The sequence below is a fragment of the Diorhabda carinulata genome, chromosome 3 (assembly GCF_026250575.1).
Source record: "Diorhabda carinulata isolate Delta chromosome 3, icDioCari1.1, whole genome shotgun sequence".
Taxonomy (NCBI): Eukaryota; Metazoa; Arthropoda; class Insecta; order Coleoptera; family Chrysomelidae; genus Diorhabda; species Diorhabda carinulata.
In genome coordinates, this window is record NC_079462.1 from 5,421,019 (window position 1) to 5,444,444 (window position 23,426).

The following is a 23,426-nucleotide window of genomic DNA, read 5'->3' on the forward strand; positions in this document are numbered from 1 at the left end:
TGAATCATTGTTGATGGTATTGAAATTTCAAATGTTGTTTGGAAAGACAATAAGGTTGTTACGATGGTGTTGAATTTCTTAAATGAAATGGCAAATGACCAGGTTCGATGTTATAACAAAAAAAAAAAATAAGAAAAACGTCAACATTTAGGATATATTGAAAAATTCTCAGCCTACTATAGAACCAAACAAAATTTCGATGTCAAAAATATTATATTACTCAACATATTCTCCTCTTAATTGGATACATTTATTACAGCGAACCTGCAACGTCTCAAGACCTTTAAAAAATGTTTCTTCTTGCTCTGCCAACCAGACCTCCACAGCTTTGATTACCTACTCGTTGGAAGAAAATTTACGACCTTTTAAACTTTTTTTAATTGAGAAATGAGATGATAGTTGGACGGAGCCAAATCTGGTGAATAAGGGGGATGTTCTAGTAATTCAAACCCTAAAAAACTAATTTTTTGCATGGCAACATGAAATTTGTGTGCAGTTATTGTTCCACAATTTCTAAGAAAAATCAATCATGATTACTCCATGGCAATCCCAAAAAACTGAACCAAGAACTTTTCCAGCAGATTTTTGGTCACGAATCTTCTTAGGTCTTGGAGAACCAGAGTGTCACCATTCCATCCATCGTTGCTTTGTTTCTGGATCGTATAAATGTACCCAAATTTTATCCATAGTAACAATTCGGCCTAAGAAGTCTATATTGTCTCCAAATCGAGCACAGATCGAAGGCGATGCTTCTACTCTTGCACGCTTTTGGTCAACAATCAAACATTTGGGGATCCATTTGGCAGCAATTTTTTTCATGTCCAAATTGACATGAACTATATGATGAACAAGTTCGTATGAAATAATCAGTGCTTCCGATATCCTTTTTAGCCCAATTCGACGGTCTGATAAAATCATGTCATGAACTGCATCGATATTTTCGGGGACTGACACAGAAACTGGCCCTCCCGATCGGTCATTATATTCAATGGAAAATTTACCTCTTTTAAAGCTTGATCACCAAGGGTATTAAGCAGATCTTCGAAAATCTGCTTACCTCTTAACCCTTTTAAAAACAGATATTTGATGAAGGCTCGATACTCCAATTTTTCGATTTTCACAATTTCGGTGGAAATTTTTTTTCTTTTAATTTATTGCGTAGATCTGGTTTACTCTTTTGACGTCAAACTTTACACTAACACTTTTAATAAGTTATTGGTCGTTGCTATGGTAACGAAATATTTTGTTTATGCATGGAACTGGTCTGGGCTAACTAGATATCAATACATCCTCGTATTCTACCATCTACTAGATCTCACAAAGGTTAACGCATAGCTTTTATATCGACGATTGCAGGTAGCTGAACTTTGTGTAAACTTGGACAGAAAGAACTAATCAAGAGTCACAATTCCATTCAGGCTAAAAAGCACAAATTTCTTGCACAACATGTTCCTCTTACTGTAGTACGACAAGATCAAAGATTAGGTGCAAAATAAGGATTAGGTGCAAATTCTCCAAGTGTACAGAATTCTCCCAAATTATATGCGGAAAATGTGCTGTAGCTTTATGCAACAAAAAAAATAATTGTTTTAAAGATTCCACATCACATGTAAAAAAGGAATATCAGCTCGATGTGTTTTTCTGTGATTTATGTAAATATAATGAATATATTAATTTCCAAATAATGTTTTATTATATTTAAAAATAAGTCACAACATTTTTAAAATTTATGATTTTGGGTAAAATTGAAATTGATCGATAATTATTTGTAATTCATCTTAAGTTTCTCTAGTATTTTCAACAGCTTGCATAGCCAAAGTGGCTATGGTATCGGGCTTTTAATCAGGATTACGATAAGTGTAGGACTGGTCCTAATACACTTCCTAGTTGTGCTTCTGATTTGATTTCTCTAAGCAGTTTTCTTCTTGCTTTATTCTAAATATTCTTTCTGATGTATGTAGCTAATAGTCAAGAGTCTCTAATGTTAACTAGATACCTCTCCGCAGTTTATTATAACAAACTAATGAAAACAATTGGGTAAACAACAAATAATAGTCGAAGAATATTTGTGAATCACGTTATGTATCGAATATTGAATATTTGACACATCATAGATTGGTAGAAGTGAAATTAGTGGGGAAAGAGTTATAATATGTTATTGATTGAATATTTGTTTTGAAAACAAAATTTACATATTAGTAAACCTGTATAATATATCGTATCTGCACTAGTATACATATGGGTATCTTCAGAGTGACTGCTATGGCGATACATTTTATGGGATATAACTTGAATACTATATCTATAAAAAAACATTATAAGGGTAATGAGTTGAAAAGAGATTTGGCTTTCGATCCAAAGTTCAGTTTCTTCCTAATATATGATCCTTAGAGACTTTTCTTTTAAGAGAACTCTATTACCACTACGAAACCTATAAAACGTTATACCCACGTGATAGCAGAATAAAGACGCAGAGGACGATACAAGAGAATGAAGATCTTCGAGTTTGATAGATTTGCATATTCTGTACATTAGTTGAATGAAAACTATATATTCAAACGTCCCTATGCATGTATTTCAGAGTAGTCGGTAAATACTTGAATTTGACATATCAGTTTATAATACTAATGGTTTTTACTTGTAGTCTATAGAAATGCCGTTGTTTTGTCGCAGAATATGCGAATACAAATAATCATAGGCATAAGCAATCAGTAGTAAATTTATGTAGACAGATTATAAAACTTAATGAACTTGGTTTGACATGGTCCTCGTTTATGAAAAGTATAATTTACTCCATAAAGCTGATAGCAACAATGCAATGACTGGAAATCGACAAATTACCTAGAAGGTATTTTTTGTGCTCAGAAATTCGAAATTCGGGTTCGACAGTAAAAATTTTTCAAGAAAAATCATAAACATTACGAAAAATTGTAACATATTCTGTTTTCGTTTTGGAAACTACGAGAAATTTTGAAAAATCTTCTTCTTCTTCCTCTTTCAATGGGACCAGGTCCTGTTCAATCCTGTACGTTTGGCCCTCTTCCTGGATCTTCCTGAGAAGCTAAACTCCAGCTCTTTGGTGGCCTGTCTACAGGTCTGTGTGTCTTCGGTCTCTGCGTTTTAGCCCACTTTGCCCATCTCTCTTCTGGCATTGTTTCTACGTGAACCCTCCAGAATATTTTTCGTGCCCTGACCCATCTCACCACATCCTGTTCGCCCAATTCTTCTCTTTTGTCATCATTTCTTATTCGGTCCTGAGGGTGACTCCCTTGATGGTTCGCAGTATTTTCATCTCTGTGGTTCTCATTATTCTTTTTGTTGTTCATGTCTCGGCTCTGGTTTCTGAGGCATATGTGAGAATAGGTCTCACACATGTTTTATAGATTCTGGTCTTGCTCTGTGAGCTCATCGCTTTGTTTCTCCATACTATATCTCTCAGACAGCCGCTGACTTTTGATGCTTTCATCGCTTGTGTTCATGCCTCCTCTGTCAGGTTTCTTTCACTAGATATATTCACTCCCAGGTAATTGAATCTTGATACCTGCTGCAAATTTGCATCTAATGGGATTTTTTGATATTACTATTGATTGAGTGCTATGGACTAAGATGCTCATATTAAATTTTTCAGCAGAAATTTTCATCTTATATATTAGACGTTGTAAGTCGTCTTCATTTTCTGCAACAGCAATACCATCGTCTGCATAAAACAATACCTTTAGGGAGCGGTGACCCATTCTGTATCCTGCATTGACTTTGTTGACTTCCTCGATAATGATTTTGAAAAGTATCCAATGAAAATTGTCGATCTTCGAATTTTACATCGGAATGTATCATCATGTGTGTTTTCCCGTCGAAAGCAAAGGGGTATAGAAGGAACTTATACATGGAAATAAATCAATTTTTTCACGTTACGATTTTGATAAAATCATCTAAACTAATTACATTAAACATCAGCGAAATTATATAGTTCTAACTTGAATCATGTGCGGTTTCAGCATCATTTTCAGTACCAGCAGCGTTCTTGGTTTGTATAGAGAGCTTCCACCATTTTTTCAATAATTGGATACAAATTATTTGCTGTTTTGCTATTCTCATAAAACATTGATTGTTCCAGATTTAATATGAATAATATATATACAGCAGCTCATTGGTGATCTTCTGGACAATGGTGTCGGATACTGGCGGTATTTCACTCCGCTCTTCATCCGTATCAGCTTCAGAAAATGCCCTGCATAATTTGCGGACATTCACTCTTTACCATAAACGTCAGTTAGTTGCCAAAGAATCTCACACTTGCTGGGAGGGGGGATCAACACTTCCATGTCTGACTGCTGAAAAGCGAAGTCTGAGCGAGGCAGCACGTAGCGAATAGAAGACGGGGGTCTCAAGATATTTAGTCTAGCACCTTACTTCGAAGCTGTTGCTTATTGGAAACCTTACTTTTGGTATAGCTCTCGTAAATTATAATGTCTAGTCGTGGAAACTTGCAATATTTTCCTTTTTGTTTGACACGTAAATTGACAACATTCGATGTAAAAATGAACGATTAACAACTTTGCGTCGTTATCAAGATAAACGCGAACAATAACAAAAATTTTACTTGGCCATCGCTAAGTTTGAGTTATTGAGACCAAAATACACTTAAAAGTGTAATTCGTAGTTTTCAGTTTTGAAGGTATTTTTTCGAATTTCGATTGGACTAAATAGTAAGAGAAAATTGTTTACGCCGTAGGTGAAATGGGATCCAAACCAAAGAATATTACGATGTCATTAGACTTTCAGTAGTTTCTAATAAATATACAAATATTATAATTATTACGAATGATACCGACTGAGCAACTCAGGAAAACATTTCTCATTAGTGTGAACCTGTACAATTCTCCGAAAAGAAAAATATAACTTACAATGGACGTTTAATCTCCACTTGTCCTCCAGGGCACTATCGGGGATGGACGGGTTCTCTGCTCGACAAGTCAAGTATTTACCGTCGTCATCGATCACAGGAACGAACGTCAAAACGCTCGTACTTTGATTGTTCTTCTCCGAGAACTGAAACAAACACAAGGTTGATTGGTTTTTAATTTGTAGAGAAAGGCTCCGGAAGCGAACGTGTGATGAACTCCATTTTTGCCAACTGCTATTGACAGAAGACTGAATTGAAATGTTTGGAAACTTACGACAAGTTTATCAAACTTTAATAATAGACAATAGAAAGAGTTACATTAGTTTCAATTTTCTTGCAAGTATAAAATTCTTCTTGTATCATATAATGTTATAATCTCAAGTAACGGCTGAATTATTTATGAATTTTTTTATCAGTACAAGGTACTTGATTGAGAATATTAATTTTTTTGTTTGTTTCAAACATTGTATTGCTGTTTACATTGGGCAGACATCTCAATATTTAGAAAATAGACTAAAAGGTCATCAATATGATGAAACAAAAATAAAACTACATTAACTAACCACGAAATATCAAAGAAACAAATTTTTAGAAATGGTTCACATACATTGAAACGAGAAAGCAATCAATGATAAAAAAATCATTTCATTAAATTGTATAGTTCTATTTTTTAAATTTCAATGCAACAATAATTTTAAAGATGACATTTTTTGAGATGTGAAAAATGACAAAAATTAATTTTTTTGTTAAAACAGATTTCTATTTCGATTTTATTTTTTTATTCATGATGTAGGTGATCTATTAATAAATATTGATATGCAGGTTGTAAGATTGAAGCTGAAAGTATTCAAAACGTCAATGTTACTAGTCCATGAATTTTCCTAATTCTTTCCCTCTTATATATCCTCAGTTGTTCTTCGCCCATATTTGTTGATCTCAAAGTTTCCTCTGGGTATTTAACTACTGATTCTCAATCTTAAAGACTCTTAATTTTGTTGCTCGACTTTTTCTTGCACTCTACATTATGATTTTATACTAATGATGTACCTAATATCCTGCATAAAATTTTAGTTTTGTGTCATTTTGGTTGCTTGACCTTGTTCGTAAGTATTTAAAGCAACTAGTTTGAAGTTGAGGTCATTTATCTTTACTGCTTCTGATTTATGAACTTTTTTATTTTCAGTGCTTTTTTTCTGCTTCCCCAACAATTTTTTCTGTGAATTTTTTAGTCTCTTGCTATTAGAGTTGAAACATCATATTTGTTTTGATTTATGAATGATATTTCCATCGATAGTACATGCCTTTATTATGCTATTCACTGCATTGTTGAACAATAGTTTATAACCTTGCTTTACCCCAGCATTTATCACAAATTCCTCAGATGGTTCTTCTTTTGTCTGTACTTTTCCCCTGGAACTCATAGTTAGCATAGTCATTCCCATCAATCGTTTTAACTTTTGGGTTTAACCATGTTCCACTTTACAGACTGTCGAATGCTCATTTAAAGTTTGAAGTCGATGAACTTGCTTTCCAATGCTTTGCTCACACCATTTTTCGATCACTTTTTTCATAGTATGAATAGCATCTACTGTTGATTTTTCTTGTTTAAAGCTTTTTTGGCACTCCCCTATTTCTAGTTACCACTAACTTTTTCAGTATTTTATTTATTATTGTTGTTAGTATTTTAAATCGGTACTAAGCAAGCTATTTTATTGTTGGTATGATCAATTAAGTAGACCACTCTTTCGGCATTGTTTCTGATTCTTATACTTTTTCTATGATCTTTAATATTCTGTGTCTTAGATAATTTCCCCAGTAAATTATTAGCTCAATCACTAATTCGTTCCCCTCTCCTGTTTTCTTGTGTTTGAACTTGTTGATTTTGTCATTACATTCCAATTCTATCGGTTTTTCTTCGTATTCTAGTATTAACATTATCACTAACACTAGTATCATCTTCGTCTTCTTCCATTAATCATTTTTTGAAATACTAACCCCATTCTTTTTCTTCAATATTTGTTGTATTTTGTTTTTTATTATATTTCTATATATTCAGTTTCGGAATCAAATAATGCATAAGAAAACTATTTTCTCTTGTAGAAATATTGTACACTACTTCAGAGATTATGATTTTTATGCTTCAGGCCCATTTACTTTGCCTTAATCTTCCACAGTTATTGAACAATCTTGGTCTTTGGGGGTGTGGGCTTAGAGTTTACAGGTTTGAGTCTAGCAGTAATGATTTGTAGTAAGGGAGTGTTTTTTTTTTTCATGAGAACGATTTTGGTGTAATGCGACATTGTTTATTGTCATATTTTGTTGATATGAGGGAAATCTGACAAAAAAACTTATTTACAAAAATTTTTCCATTTGCAATTAACGAATTTAGCATACAGATAGTTTGGGCATAGAATCAATAATACATCTAATGATGTTTTATGAGTAAGAATGGATGATTCTACATGAGATCCAGTCAACAAACATTAGATTGTGAATGTTTTTCATTTTTCATATTTTATCAAACTATACCGTTCGTCGAACATCTCGAATGGATAAATTTGCCAACAAACGTTTGAAATGAACAATTTATGATCGTTCCAATTAATTTTGTTCTCTCTCCACCCTTCTTTTGTGTATATACACACGATAACAAATAATTACGTGTTTATTCAAATCGAAAATTTGATGTTGTGCTATTTTACTTGTAATTAGTACTTTGCTTTGTAGTCAGTCATTGAGAGGCTTATAAAAGGGCTTTTATTTATTTCAACTTATTGAACTTTCCAGCAACGGCAACGCCGCTTGTAACACTCACAAAGGAAAATATAGTGTGTGTATTTTTTTGAATGACTTAGACTTCATTTTTCTATTCATGCTTATAATTGTACATCTTGGGTCAATATGGATGGTTAATAATAAAACAAATTCAATATTAATCATTTTACGAATAACGTTTATGGACTAAATTGATTTTTCGGTGTATCAAATCAACCAATATATATCTGAAGATACATATGACATTAACACCTTCTAATAATCATGCTCTTCTATTTTTTATTGTTTTATTTTCTTTTCCACTCACACCCTGTGAGAATAAAAGTGAGGGAAACGTATGCCATTATTCAAAGTGTCGTATATTGTAGTTATTCTCATGATTTCCAAGTATCATTTGTGTAGCGTTTATAGACAAATGACGAACTTGACATAATCAAATTGATAAAGTGCACTCGGATCGTACTTTAAAAGGTAGGGTCCAATGATGGGCCATAGGGTTTATCTTGTTGCAATCTTAGTTAGCAATAACTTCTTATATTGTACGTACCAACCATATTCGCCACGAACCCTATCTTGTCCTTATTGTTACCTTTTTAGAGCTTTTTTTAATACATTATAATGTGTGGTTTTTGAATAATATTATATCAAAATAACATTATCTAAACAATGACCTTCTCTAGGACTGAACTTCTCTAAATGCGAACGGAAATTATTAGCAATTTTCTTCAATAAGTAATGCTGATGCAGTTGCTGTCATTTCAGAACGGATGTTCTCTTTGAGCTTATCGGTGTGTCTCGGATTATAACTGTAGACTTTGAGGTATCTGACAAAAAAGTCAAGAAGCGTCAAATTTGGACTACGAGGAGGATATGGAACATCAACTCTTTTCGAAATCAGTTTGCCCGAGAGTATCAGCTGCATAACAACCATGGAATCGTTTAACGTGTGACTGTTAGCACCGACGTGTTCAAACAGAGTCATAGACTATATTTGAATCAGGAAACCGTTTGTTATTGACGCCAGCCCCTGTCATTTTGACAAGTCCTCATCCTCATTCGCCTCACAGTTTCACACGTAGATTCCTTTCTCTCTCATGAGTTCTATGGGAGATTCTGAGAAGTCTTATCTTTTTGTTAAAAGTTAGCCTGTTGATTATACACTCTTGTTTTCTTAGTCTGGTCGTCTTAATATGTGTGTATGTGTTTTCGCTGCCAACGGTAAACCCTTTCCAACCTTTATCAGCAAGAAAAAATTCAATCCAAGTGGTCCTTTGTCTTCTCTACAGTTATTCCCGATGTAATTGCTCCGGAGTTACCGTATCGGGGGGTGTTTTCTTGTGGCTTGACTAGGTAATCCTAGAATCTTGTAAAAAATTTCGGTTTTTTATTTTTGTGTTTCTTTGTTTCTCTTTGGTGTGTGGTTTTGTGTTCTTTGTATCTTCGATATTGAAACCAATAATTGAGACGTTTTGACCCAGCGTATATTCCTTCATAAAATCATAAAAGGACCAATGATTTCTCAGCCTGAGTTTGCCATACTGTCACTTTAAGGACTAGGCAGTTGTTTCTGGTTCATGACTCTGCGATTCATACTCTTCGAGTAACGATTTTGACAGTCTATAAACTCATTGACATAGAAATGTCATAATCAATCAATACGATGAACAGATATTGTCAAGATTGGTAAATCAATTAAGTATTTAATTATCAAATGGGAGCCTTTCTCTGAAGTCACATTATTCTAATTCTTGTGTTAATTGTAATTTGATGCAGTTTAAGATCGTTGCACATTTCGTCGCGATAACTATAAGACAGATGATCTTTTGCGAGCAGACAATTATGGATGGATCTTCTTCTACAGACTGCATAACACTCGCAATATTGTCTAAGGTCCTAGATGATTTAAGACGACTCTGCTTGTGGTTTGGACGTTAAACCAGTCTCTTCAAAACACTTTATTTGTATTTTAATCAAAGTAGTATAGATTCACCGTCTATATTTATGAAGACCTTCTAAAACATAATACAGTGATACACTGATTATCAGTTGACCTTTAAAGGTTAAAAATATTAATTTCATATACTACATTTTCCTAATAAATAGATATATGTATCCATACTTTTTATTCGTATATCCCCAAAATTCAAAATCATAGTAGCTTAACTAATATTGGCAAACAAACAGGAAATTACGTATAAACAAACAATATTAATTCCAATAATGACCAACAGGATATTAAAAGAGCTATTTCGTTATTACAGAAGGGTTATTTTGTATGGATAAATTACTCTTTCAAAAGACCATTATTAGCAAGCTAGTTAGTCATGATTATTAATTTGGTACGCATGAAATATGAATTAAACTGTATAGATTGTCAATTTTCAATATCATTATGTGTAACTATTATACGCAAAATTAACATAAATAGCCCGTTATATGTTTATAGGAAATAAAGGTATTAAAAAGATATATCTATGCATTCGTTTGTCTGTACATATCTGGAAAAATCGATGGAAACGATGACAACGATATTGCAGATACAAAAATCACACTATGGTAATATTTATAAAACGCCTGCGTCTCATTTTCTCCAGATTTCATTGTTTTCATTGTTATAAAAGATGAATGAAAAATTATAGAATTGTCATTAGATAAGTTTAGAAATCAACAATCCAAGCGTTTCTTGAGATATAAAATAAATAAGTTAAAAGAATAAGACTCAATTCTATTATAAAATTCATAATGGTATAGTTTTGTGAATTGAAACTCAAATCTCATCAATAATAAGCGAAAAACTTGTGTTTTGTCAATTCTGATTGTATTTTGATATTTATGTGATGACTAATTTGAAAAGTTTGTTAGCTAACAAATAGATGGCACTTCTAGTATTAAATTCATACGATTTTCAGTTAGCTCTTTAAAGAGACTAGTATCAATTTAACAGGTGTCGTAGCTGGAAAAATGGATAAAAAAGAATTTGGTTTGCTGATGAAGCGTTATATTTTTCGGAAAAAAGTAACTCTTCATCACGAAAGTAAATTTTGGCTTGATAACCATTATTCAGACTTTGTGTTAGGAAAATGAATTGTTGAGAAGTGTCTTGCGAGAACCGTACAGATAGTGGCCGCCCTAAAAAAAATTATAAAATAATTTCTGATAACCGTAGAGCGGGGTATCAAGAGAAAGTGTTGGACATACCTTAAATGAAAATGTGGGCATGAAAAAACTCTTTTGAGAGTAGGCGCTGCGCGAGCTTACAATGTGTTGAAAACAATAACGAATTGATGATTCTGAGCAATGTTTGGAGATGTTTGATCGGGGAAAACCGGAATTTTCACATTTATAAGTGACAATTGATGGGACGCAAATATATCATTTCACACCGGAGTCCAAACGACAGTCGACTGTAATGTACGTGATGAACCGACTCCACGCATAACTTGACTGGCACGTTAATGATAAAAGTATTTTGGGATGCGTATGGAATAATAGTCATCGACAATCTTAAAAAAGTAGAAACTATGAACAGGGACTATCGTGTAGTGTTTGAAGAACGAAATCGCTGTAAAAGCGGAAGTGCTGTTGTGTTACAAATCACTGAAAACCATCGAGAATATGCATGAATTGGGTTATGAATTGCTTTCGTATCCATTCTTTAGATCTGGTCCTCAACTACTTTGTTCTGTTTTCAAACCTCAAAAGAAGGCTTTATAGACAGAAATTTTGCGCTGATGAATAGACTATCGCCTAAACTGAGTCATATTGTGGGGCTAAAGACGATTTCACCTTAAAAAATGGGATCGAATAATTGTGTGACTACTATGATCGTTGTATCGACCTCGAAGGTAACTATTTTGAATAATATAATAATGAATTCTATAGACCTCAAAATGAAAAAAATTAAAAAAAGAAACAAATCATTGGTTGCAATGGACAGAATATTAAGAACATAAAGCTAGCTTAGGTTGTAAGAAATTGAAGATTATATTATATAACGAGATAAGAGATAGATTTGATTGATATTTCATATTTTGTGATTACAATTTCGAGTATAGAATCAACTCCTACCATTATGAAAATAATCCTGTATATTGTATAATATTAGTCAAATTGATTGCTGAAGCCGATATTGCGTCACTGCTTCTAATTAACTTTGAAATCGTGGAGATGCCTGGAATACCGCATTCTTCAATCAAATCAAATTTCCAACTAAAATTCTAACCCTTGGTTTTCTGTTAACCATATAAAAAACGGCAATTATAAAATATGAAAATTTTTAAGTGGCTAATTTCATTAATTTTTTCCAAGCAGTTCTTCAATTCAAAATAATAACGAGAGCGTTTCAAGCCTCATTACCTTTAAAAAAATTCTTTATGTGTCTCTGTTTCTTTCTTTCTCTCTCGTTTGTTACGCATACTTCTTACAGGGCAACTTCCACTAGGAAATTCTTTACAAATTCTCTTTTATTCAATATTGAATGGGATCCTGTCTGACAAAGGAAGGAAACTCAGCGCGGTGATTAGGGTGATTTCTTATCCAAATATAAAAAAAAGTTGGAATCTACTGTCTGCAGTATCCTTCGGGTTTTGTTCTCGAAGATATTACAACATTAGACAGAGAAATGTCAAGTATTTCTATTGTTCGATATTTTTAATCTCAAAAATGGAACAAACGTTTCGAGAGATTTATAATTAATGTCTCACACAACTCAATTCTATAATGAAAACAATAAATTCGAAAAATAACCAGCATCCAGATAAGATTGTTTGTGAATTTTCATTTAGGAAATATTGAATCGTAGTCCTTTGAAATTCAATCGTAACGTCTAATTAATAAATGTTTCCAGCAAATTTTAAACATTATATTAGAAATGAGCATTTGTGAAACGATAGATTTCAGTGTTACTTAGTTTTTATAATATAAGAATGTTTTGATATTCATTATAAATATCCTCGTCCTTTTAAAGTATACTCACATTTTTCTCTTTCGCTCTTTTGACAGGTCTACTACCCTTCCACCAAGTAATAATGGCATCTGGCCTGGATCCTGATGTCCTACACTCCACGTCGTATCTCCTGTCAGCGGACACGTATTTTTCTTGCGTTAAAATATTCACGGTTTGGGGTTTTACTGAAAAAAAAAACACTCAAATTATGGATAAAATATGCCTGTAAATGACAGTTCATTTTTATAATGTTTTTTTTCTGGGCTGAGTAATAGTATTACAATATAAGTACAAAATACCGGTTTTAGGTAATGCCCTGAATGCAAGGAGGTTTTTCACCACCAATGAAAAATTAAGTTAATCAAATTCTAATAAAAAAACTTTTTCATAGAACTTTTAGTCAATAGCTATGTTATAGTTGAATTGAAATTGTACTGTACCAAGTAAATTTTTGAAAATAAAATTCCTGAAATTTTACGAAGATGTTGACTATATTTTTTTGGATAGATGGAGCTAGAGACAACTTGATATCAACTTTTTCAAACCTGCAGGGTCAATTCTTTCTGTAAAATATATAATTTATCCTGAACGATATTAGTATTAGAAAATTCTAATTCTAATTATGTTTTAATTTTTTTTTTGCACAGTGAAAAAATAGAACAAATTCTTGGTTCATTTTGGTAACCTTAACTCATTAAAACAAGCTTTATTCGCGGGTCAAGTTCCGAATCAATTTAGAACCGATTGCATGCGCACATTCAAATATGTGGATCGCGAGTCAAGGACTTCACCTCCCCCACAAACGAAAATTTTGAAAGATCCTAAAATGATCCGGAATTTGACCCGTGACAAAGCTAATATCTCACATTGTGGATAATGAGTACTTCGCGTAAAACAATTTGAAAAAGATTTCGTTACCAACCATTTAAATTCCTGCTAAATCATAGAAAATTACATAAAATGTCTCAAAAAAATTACCCATATTTTTAACATGTTCTGATAGATTTTATTTTCTATTGATGGTGGAAGAACCTCTTCTTCTAATCTTATAATCTTTTAGTGTTTTGGCAATGGTACATTAGAAATATCGCGCGATTAATTCACTTAAGGCATTTATAGCTATATTCCATCAATTTTTCTGTAAACTCATTCAGGAATATCATTCATACTGAAAACACTATTTTCACTACTACTACAATAACAATCACAGTTATCTTCTAGAAAGTCTGAAGTTGAATTAGTTTATAGACAATGTAGAGTAGTTGCAGTGGTTGTGAGAAATATGCTCAGTACTGTTAACAATAAACAATCTTTGTTGTTTGTATTTCAGGTACTTTTTTATGAATCGCATTTTTATTTGCGGTTTCCCGTAACTGTTACAGCTTTGGATGTCAACTGTCTATCAAGTATTGGCGGCCCCAAAACTATCATGAATCTCTTTACTGTTGATTTAGACTAGGGCTAAACCCTTCAAAAATAGTAAAAAATGGAAGAAAATAGGACCAAGATAAAACCCATTTGAAAATGAAAAAGAAAATAATCCCAGGTTAGAAAGTGGAAGGTCTTTAAGGGCAAGGGAGTCGATTTGTTGTAAAAGCAAAAGCGAAGTTATAGGTAATAAATAATTATACAACTCCCACATTCACACTTTTCTTACATAACCACAAAATTTATGTGAAACATTCAAATAACAAAGTTTTTGGCTTTTGAAAAAAAAAGTTTTGTTAAAAAGTAAAGTTTACCTTCTTATGTTCCAATATACTGAAGTTTTTCTGAATGAGAATATTTATTTTTTCACCTTATTATGATTTAATATCAGTTTTTTCCAGTTAATGAGCTTTTTGATAAATGAAATTTCTATTTTCTGAGGATGTAAAAAAATTTAATTTATCATAATAAATTCCACAAAGTCAGAAATTTTTTCATCATTCACAAGTTTTAGCATTTTATGGAACTTTCACACTCCAATTACTGGAAAAACATTCCATATAACATTGATAAAAATAAGTAAACAAAGTGTTAAATTTCAATAAATGGCTAAGAATTGTACATGCTTCTTTTAGATTTGGTGTTTTTCCTTAGTATACTTTTTTCACACTATCAAAAACCACAGATTCCAATGAACAAAAGCCCCACCGACTAATTCAAAAAAGATATTTTGACGTAAGATTTTTCGAATCAAGTCTATATAAAGTAAAAAAATAAACGTTTCAAATCAAAAAAATTACTGTGGGTTTGGGACATAAAAAGGTAGGTTTCCACTGAATTCCGTGGAAAAATGTTTCGTTGAAAGATACAAATAAAAAGCCAAAAACTTAGTTACCTGAATACCTCACATAAATATTGATGTTATGTAAAAAAATGTTAATTCAAAAGTAACCTACAGCTTTCTTATTCAAGTTTTCCCACAAGATTTGTAGTTATACTGCAAATCGAGATGAGAAGTTTTTTCCCTTAAAAACTTACTCCTTCACAAAAAATATTGAGCCCTTTATGTACATCAATGGTTACGGCATTGTATCCCGTTTGAAACCATGGTACTCATTCTGTCAGGACCTTTTCCATCTAGAAATAATTCCTGAAGTATATGTATATGTATGTAATTCCATTCAGTTTGACGTTCTTAGATTCTTAGATTTGTCACAATTGACTAGACATTCTATTTGCAAGCTAATAAAATTTCCTTAAAAACTTTTCACGAATCAATTTTCAAATCCAAAAATCTCTTATATCAAAGGATAAAGCCCGCTAACGAGCCCATGTGATGGGAGTCTATTATAGGGCCTTGTATACTCGAGCTCAATTTTCCATCTTTGAAGTCCACAATCTATAATTGATTGGAGATGATATTTCCCAAAGAAATGGATATACCGTTCCTATCCTACAATTTAAAATAGATCTGTACGTTCTTATATTGGCAATTTATAGTATTTACATATCCTAGAAGTCTGCTACTTGATTATTTGGTTCAGTTAATCGATTCTTTGTTGAATAACTATCTATAGAAAATTATTACAATTCAAAACGATACGAATATCCTATAATTTTGCTTCTGTCAACGTTAATAATGTACAACAATAGATATCAGTTTAGCGAACAGAAGACGAATTATAGTGTAGGAAGATATCATATTATGATAAAAATAATGGATAATGAGAAAATTAGGATGATGATCTATGAGAGAGAATCAAGTACGTGTCAACAAGATATTGCTAAGAAGTAGAGGAATGTATAGTGAAAAATCTCATTGATAGACGGAGAGCTAGCGGTTCCCAAGATCAGAACCTGAAAGTTGTAAGTAAAACTCCAGTACATCATTAAATGGCTACTCTGCTCGTGTGAAACGTTTGCCAGCCGGTTTTCCACGTTGTAAGACTTGCGAGAAAAATCGAAACGGTTTCCACGTAAAAAATGTTAAGAAATGTATAATTTTCTACAATTAGGTGTAGTTTTCACATCGAAAAAACAAAAAGCGTACAACACAATGAAGAAAATTAACTAGATGATGAAAGAGCCTGATCCCAAATTTTTGTACAAATCGATGCAGGACGAAAAAATTGCGAGGTTTTCCCTTTTTTGAGATTCATTTCCTGGACTATTAGTAATCAACTCTATCTTGTAGAGTTTTTGAATTCACTATTTATCGGAAATGCCACCAAAATAATTTGCGATTGAAGATTGGCTCACCTATAATTTAGCTTCGAAATTTTAACGCTCCCAAAATTGTGTAATGGCACGCGATTAGGCATAATAAGAATCATGGGTAACATTCTTGAAGCCACTATTTTAAGTTGACAATTTCAAGGTAAAGTTCAGATTTACTTATACCATACAAACGTTCACAATTTCCAATTCGCTTAGTATTTGCTAGGACTATGTGGCTTAGATTCATAAAATATCCACCAGTTATATGTTTTGCGAAGTTGGAAAACCATCAAATTTATTTGTCCCTCCAGGATGGACCAAAAATATTGTAAATCCAGTGGCATTACGATAAATCAAGTTTTTATATAATTAAATGAATACAAATGTTATAAAATAGTTGGAATTTCAGCTAATTAAAACAAGTTCAATTTTTTATTCATACAGCCTCTATATTTAACTTTCCTCATAGTATATACATGCTCACACGCTGTAGATTGGTCAAATTGTGATAACCATATATGTAAAGTTAGATATTGTAATGAATTTTTAATAAAAATTTCTATTGAGACAGATAAAGCGATGTCTGTCGGGACCGAGAGTACATACATACAAATATAATACAAATTACATAACTATACGAGGATATATTGAAAAATTCTTAACTTAATATAGAAACAAACAAAATTTCAATGTCAAATTATTTTATCCTCCTCTTAATTGGATAGATTTGTTACAGCGAACCTGCAACGTCTCTAGACCTTTCAAAAAAAAATGTTTCTTCTTGCTCTGCAAACCAGACCACCACAGCTTTTATACCTCCTTGTTGGAAGAAAATTCACGACCTTTTAAACTTTTTTCAGTTGAGGAAAGAGAGGATAGTCGGACGGAGCCAAATCTGGTGAATAAGGGGGGTGTTGTAGTAATTCAAACCCTAAATCACGAATTTCTTGCATGGCAACATGATTTGTGTGCAGGGGCTTTGTCCTGCAAAAACAAAACACCTTTGGATGGTTTTCCGCGACTTTTCTCCTCAATTTTTTTCCGTACAGTAGTCAGTAATGTCGAATAATAATCTCCAGTTATTGTTCTATCCTTATCCAAAAAATCAATCATGATTACTCCATGGCAATCCCAAAAAACTGAAGTACGAACTTTTCCATCAGATTTTTGGATACGAAACTTCTTAGGTCTTGGAGAACCAGAGTGTCGCCATTCCATCGATCGTTGCTTTGTTTCTGGATCGTATAAAAGTACCCAAGTCTCATTCATAGCACAATTCGGTTTAGGAAGTCTACATCGTTTTCAAATCGAGCACAGATCGAACGCTATGCTTCTACCCTTGCACGATTTTGGTTAACATTAAAACATTTGGGGATCCAGTTTGCAGCAATTTTTCTCATGTCCAAATTGACGTGAACTAGATGATTCAGTGCTTCAGATATCCGTTTTAGCCCAATTCGAGGGTCTGATAAAATCATGTCATGAACTGCATCGATATTTTCGGGGACTGACACAGAAACTGGCCTTCCCGATCGGTCATTATCTTCAATGGAAAATTTACCTCTTTTGAAGCTTCCAGTCCAATTTTTCACGGTCGCATACGAGGGACATTGATGACCAAGGGTATTGAGCATATTTTTGTAAATCTGTTTACCTCTTAACCCTTTTAAATACAGGTACTTGATGATTACTCGATACTCAATTTTTTCGATTTTCACAATTTCGGTGGAAATCTTTTTTCTTTTAATTTATTACGTAACTCTGGTTTACTTGTTCGACGTCAAACTTCACACTTACACTTCTAATAAGTTATTGTTCGTTGTTATAGTAACGCAATATATTGTTTATGCATGGAACTGGTCTAGGCTAACTAGATATCAATACATCCTCGTACATTACGAATAAAAATGTTTTTATTGTTTTGTGACCGGGGGTTACAATCGACGTTTTTTATTAAATTGTCCATTGTGAGCAAATCACAATAATTTGAATAACTCTTTAGTCATATTTTAATAGATGAATCGACATACTAACGATAGAATTATTCTGATAATAATCTAAAAATTGTAACAACGTACTCCCCGCTCCACTACTAGTTAAAAGAGATACAGCGTAAGAAATTGCTGCTATATAAAACTTCATGTACATCTCACTATTCTTCCTATAGTATCTTGCTGAATTAAAATGACACAATCAATTTGGTAATACCTGAAGAAAGGGTTTAAAGCGGTTGTATTTCATTTTGTTCGTAAATCTTTGCATCGAGAAATCTGCAACCGTGCAACTTCGTTTTGCGTGTTTGTTCGTTGTTTTTCATTGCCTCTTTCACAGTACGCTAATTTCTCATGCAGAACAAAGCCGGCATTATCCTCAGTTATTCTACTTGCATTAAGGTAAACTTAACAAATTCGCCTCCTAGCAATCCTTATATAACAGACATCTGATAGAAACAAGAACAGCAGGTATGAAAGCAAATAAATTGCAAGGCTTACTTAAATTTATAGGAGGGTTGATTTAGACGAACTTCCAGCTTGGTTTTAAAAAGTTATAGCTAATCGTGTTTGTAATAGCATTAAGTTTGCCAAGTTGTGTACGTTTTCAACGCCAAACATCGTTAGTCGTGAAACCGCGGAAAATGAAAACTTTGCGATTCAAGTGTATAGTCGACCGTAATTAATGAAACACGTTTCGCTCTCATTTTTCTCAACATGGTCGGTTATAATAGAACTTTATTACATAATTAAATGAAAAAGGGGTGACTTTTTGATGGTGAACGCATCGCTACTAATTAAAGTGACAGGTATTTTTCAACCTATGGTTAATGCATCTGTTTCACATCAATCTTCAATAGAAACTCTTGAGCGTTTCGATTTTAAAATTAGCATGGTGCTCACAGAATATTCCATATCAGTTTTCATTATTGTGCATTGAATTGAAATAGTTGATTTGTTCGAAAGCAACAAAAGTGATCAAAATCACATCAATACTGAATAGTGGAATATTCGATGATACTAATATTTTTTTGTTCATTCATACTGAATGGAATTAAGACTTTGATGTTGATTATCAATTGGAAATGGAAGAATTTACTGTAATAGTTTCTCTGAATGATCTCTATTTACTACGTGATAGTGACATATTTTGTATCCAAATGTGTCTGTAGAAATATTCGCATATTCTGCAGAAGAAAATTGTTTTGAAATGTCAATAGGATCTGATAAAGTTTCCTCACAAAAAAATCCAAATATATAAGTTCTGGTGATCGAGCTGTCTATTCCATTAAACTTAATCCTCAAATTTATTTTCCAGTGCACCATAAAAGTGTGGAAGAGCACCACCTATAGTTTATTTGAGGAATATATAGAGCAATAAAAACTCATTTGGTAGGCAAAGGGACCACAGAGTGACCCAACGAATATTTAAGCTACTTTCATAGTTTGCCATTGATTTTATTGTAAAAATTTTTTTTATCAAGTGCAGGTAGTACTACCTTAGTAGGGGTCAATATATGGGTTTAGCCTATTGTTATCCATTCACAAACACTGAAAATATTGTGCCAAAGGCGTGCCGGCAGGATACTCGTAAAAACGAAAGAATTTTATTTCAACAGAATAAAAATTAGGTATTATATACATAGTTTTAGGTACACTTATCTTTTATTGAAATTTATACAAAAAATACATTGTACAGAAATTAAATTATGAAAAATTATAATTTTCTTCATCATTTGAGGAACTGTCATCTCCTTTTAACGTTATAATTAACGATTCGACGGTCCGATCGATCAAGTAGTCAAGATCCCACATTTTCTCCTCTTCTTTAATGACATGCTGGACTGCTTTTCGTCAGTTTTCTGGTGTCACCTCCTCAATGGCTTGATCGAACAGTAGCTTAACATCTTTTATTTTAAATGTCGTGTTGTGTCTTGCTACAAATCCTTTCATTTGCGCCCATATAAGTTTTATAGGATTTAGTTCGCAATGATATGGCGGTGTGCGCAGCACAGTTATGATTTTCTGCTATATCTTCCACGGAATATTTCATAAAACGATGTTTGTGTTAATTTGCTATAGCTAATATTTCTTTTTTATCAAATTATCTTCAAATTCAATACTTTTGATGGTTAACCAGTCAATAATTTCTTGTTTTCTCCAAGATAAAGTTGGAGTTTTCTCTATCCATCGAGAATGATAACTTGAGTTATCCATAACTACTACTGAATCAGCCGGAAGATATTTTATCATTTCGCCAAAATAGTCTTCTTAAGGCACTACCGACACTACTTAGAAAACCTTCTTTTAAAAATTCCTCTTCGCTTCCAATATGGACGATTATTAATCTTTTCCCTTCACCTGAAGGCACCTTAATACCCGTTGACAGGCCTTCCATCAAAGCTTGGCGAGCACTGGTTATATTTTTGTCTTGCCACATTTTTGGTACTGTATAACCTCCATTAATCGACTCACGACTCAAGATAAAATATTTTCTTCTGCTCTGTTCTGTACTGCTTTATACTTCTTAAGTATTTTCGTAGCCTTCAAACAATTTCATTGCTTTCCAGTAAAAGTGCTTTACGCTTATGCTTTTCCCAGACAAAATTCATATTTCCCAAAGTGGTCCATAAAAGTTTTTTAGTTTTCAACGGAATACTGTCATCCTGGCGAAGCTCCAGTAAAATCTTATCTAGGGTGGGTATTTCTTTTTTAAAATAAAAAGAGTGAACTTTTCTTCGAATTACACTTTTGGTGTCTTCATCAAGGACTTTTACTGGTCTGCCTGGACTTTTCTTGGTAGGTTTCACTTGGCCTGCTATCTTTCTCCCCCGAAATAATTTGAAAACGTAGGAATTTCCAGCTCCAGTCATTCGGGAACATCTGTCGACAGTTTCTTGTACAGTAAATTTGGGGTAATCATATTTTATGCAATCATGTACATTTAAAATAATAAGTTTTCCATTCACTGATAATGGAGAATTATTGCAACATCTGAACACTATTTACGGCTTAACAGCAAATACTGATGCGTTAAACTAAACAAATATGCTTATAAAGGTCTGAAAATTTTGGAAAAGGCACCATTGCCCACATTTTCATCTAATTCAAGTCTTCGTTCATAGTCGTCGTCTGTGAGTTGATGAATCATTTCAAATCAGTCGCTGACGAAATAGGTTTTACTGTTACTTTTGTCAGTAAATACATCAGTTTGTGTCCCATTAGATCAAATTAAAATAAATCTTCGAAATAAGATAGTTTCAAAAATTTACCAATTCGCTTCTTGAAGCAAACAGCTGCCACAAGCTACTGAAACTGTTGAAAAAACTTTATAATCATATTGAACTGAGCTGGAATTTTGATTTTTAAACCGATTCAACTCAACACAACTTCACAACTTTTTTTTGGGCCAAAGGTCCAAATTTTCTTGAGCAACAACGATATTATTATCACTGTGAAAAGGTGGTCTACGACATGGACTGTGAAGCAGGTCCTGCTTGGTTATAAAGAAAGTTTAACATTTGGTGAATTCGCCGGCTCGTTTGATGTCTGTAATTATCATAGAGGCGATTTGTTTACTTGGTTTTTTTAATTTATTTCTAGAAAGGCCTTTTTATTTATTTGTTTGTAGTTAATAAATAGTGAATATATGAGTTGAGGATAATTTTATTATATAGTTATATAAGTTAGTTAAGTCCAGTGTCAGTGTTTAAATGAATTAATTAAATAAAATACAGTTTTTATTAATTTATCCCAGCATTGCAAAACAGTTTAAATAAATAAGGAAATAAAAAAATTACATTATCAACTAATAGATTTCTTAATGCCTAGTGGCGTCATCTCTGACTACACTCATTTTTTATCACCAGTAGAGAGCTTCGCAACCCTTAATTCCGTTTCAAAATTTCACTGTATTATGTATAATATTTTTAAAGATTAGAGGGAGAACATTGTATATTTAGAGAATACAGTTATTTCCATATTATTCTACTGAAAAAGTTTTGTATGAACTCTTTAACGCCTGCTCCCTTCTTAGCACCTTTACCTCAACATATTTTCGTCCCCTTGGCGACAGTCAGGAAATGAGTCTCCATTTTATCACAACGACCCTTTATTTTTTCATGAAGTCATTTAGTTGCGTAGAGTTGAGAGACCCTGTGAGCGTTTTTTTCGCGGAAATATTCTAATAAATGAGACAACTGACAAAAAAGTTTCGATTGATATATGATTTCAATAACTACACTACATTCCCACTTAATTTTTTATAATTCTTCACCTGCTAGTCAAAACAACTTCAGGAACTATTGGGTTTAATATATTAATAGTATATTTTTGTTTGCAATGGAATTATTGTTAGGAGATCTCAGCTGTGAGATTTGACTCGAATTTCGCCTCTCAGAGTATTTTTTTATCATCCACATTGTCACTATCAAAATCAGCAGAAATCTCTCTCAGGCAACGGCTAGTTTTGGATGTAACTGCAGCTTCATATTAAAATTTGAATCAGTATCATAAACGGATTCTGATTAGAAATCGTTCTGAACATTCCTAATGGTTTGGGGCGAAGTTAATCATTTCTTATTATCAGCAATTGCCAAAATTGAGTGGGCATTTAATATGCCCTTTTCTACCTTTATATTAACTTGAAAACAGAGCATCAAGATTCGAAATGGTTTACAAAACGAAGAGATGCATCAAATTGTTGAAACCAGATATCTGTATTCGTGAGATTAGATTGATTATATTTAGGAAAGAAATTGAAAGAAATGCGAGGTACCAAATATCACATCCTTCACCTGATCATTCAGGAAATGGTTGAGGGAAAAAAATGAATAGGTCGCAAAAAGCAATCGTGGTTACGAAATATTATAAATTTGATGGAATTAGGGGTAGAACAACAATTCAGAGTAGCGAGAAATAGAGACCAATGCAACCAGATTGTCATGGAGTTAGTCAGCGACTGAAGACAGGCACGGTACCGAAGAATATCCGCTATCGAGGACAATATCAATACATATCTGCCTTGTTTGTGTTCTCTATGTTTATGTTCTCTAAATTATCTTTCTATTTGATTTACAGAAGCATTATGTAGAGTAGAGTAGGTTGAGATATTTTTTTTATAGATGTATAACTTTCGCTTCTATTTTTGATCTCTATCTATATCCAA

The 23,426-nt window shown here is 32.9% G+C and overlaps 1 protein-coding gene across 1 annotated transcript in view; it reads right to left on the bottom strand.

Moving 5' to 3' along the window:
* LOC130891370 (nephrin) overlaps window positions 1–23,426 on the bottom strand; it is a 526,229-nt gene that overhangs the window by 93,782 nt on the left and 409,021 nt on the right. The window contains exons 6-7 of the mRNA XM_057796033.1: window positions 12,654–12,808; window positions 4,905–5,049 (exon numbers count right to left, since the gene is read on the bottom strand). Coding sequence (XP_057652016.1) covers window positions 4,905–5,049; window positions 12,654–12,808 — 300 coding nt within the window. The remainder of the gene's footprint in view (window positions 1–4,904; window positions 5,050–12,653; window positions 12,809–23,426) is intronic.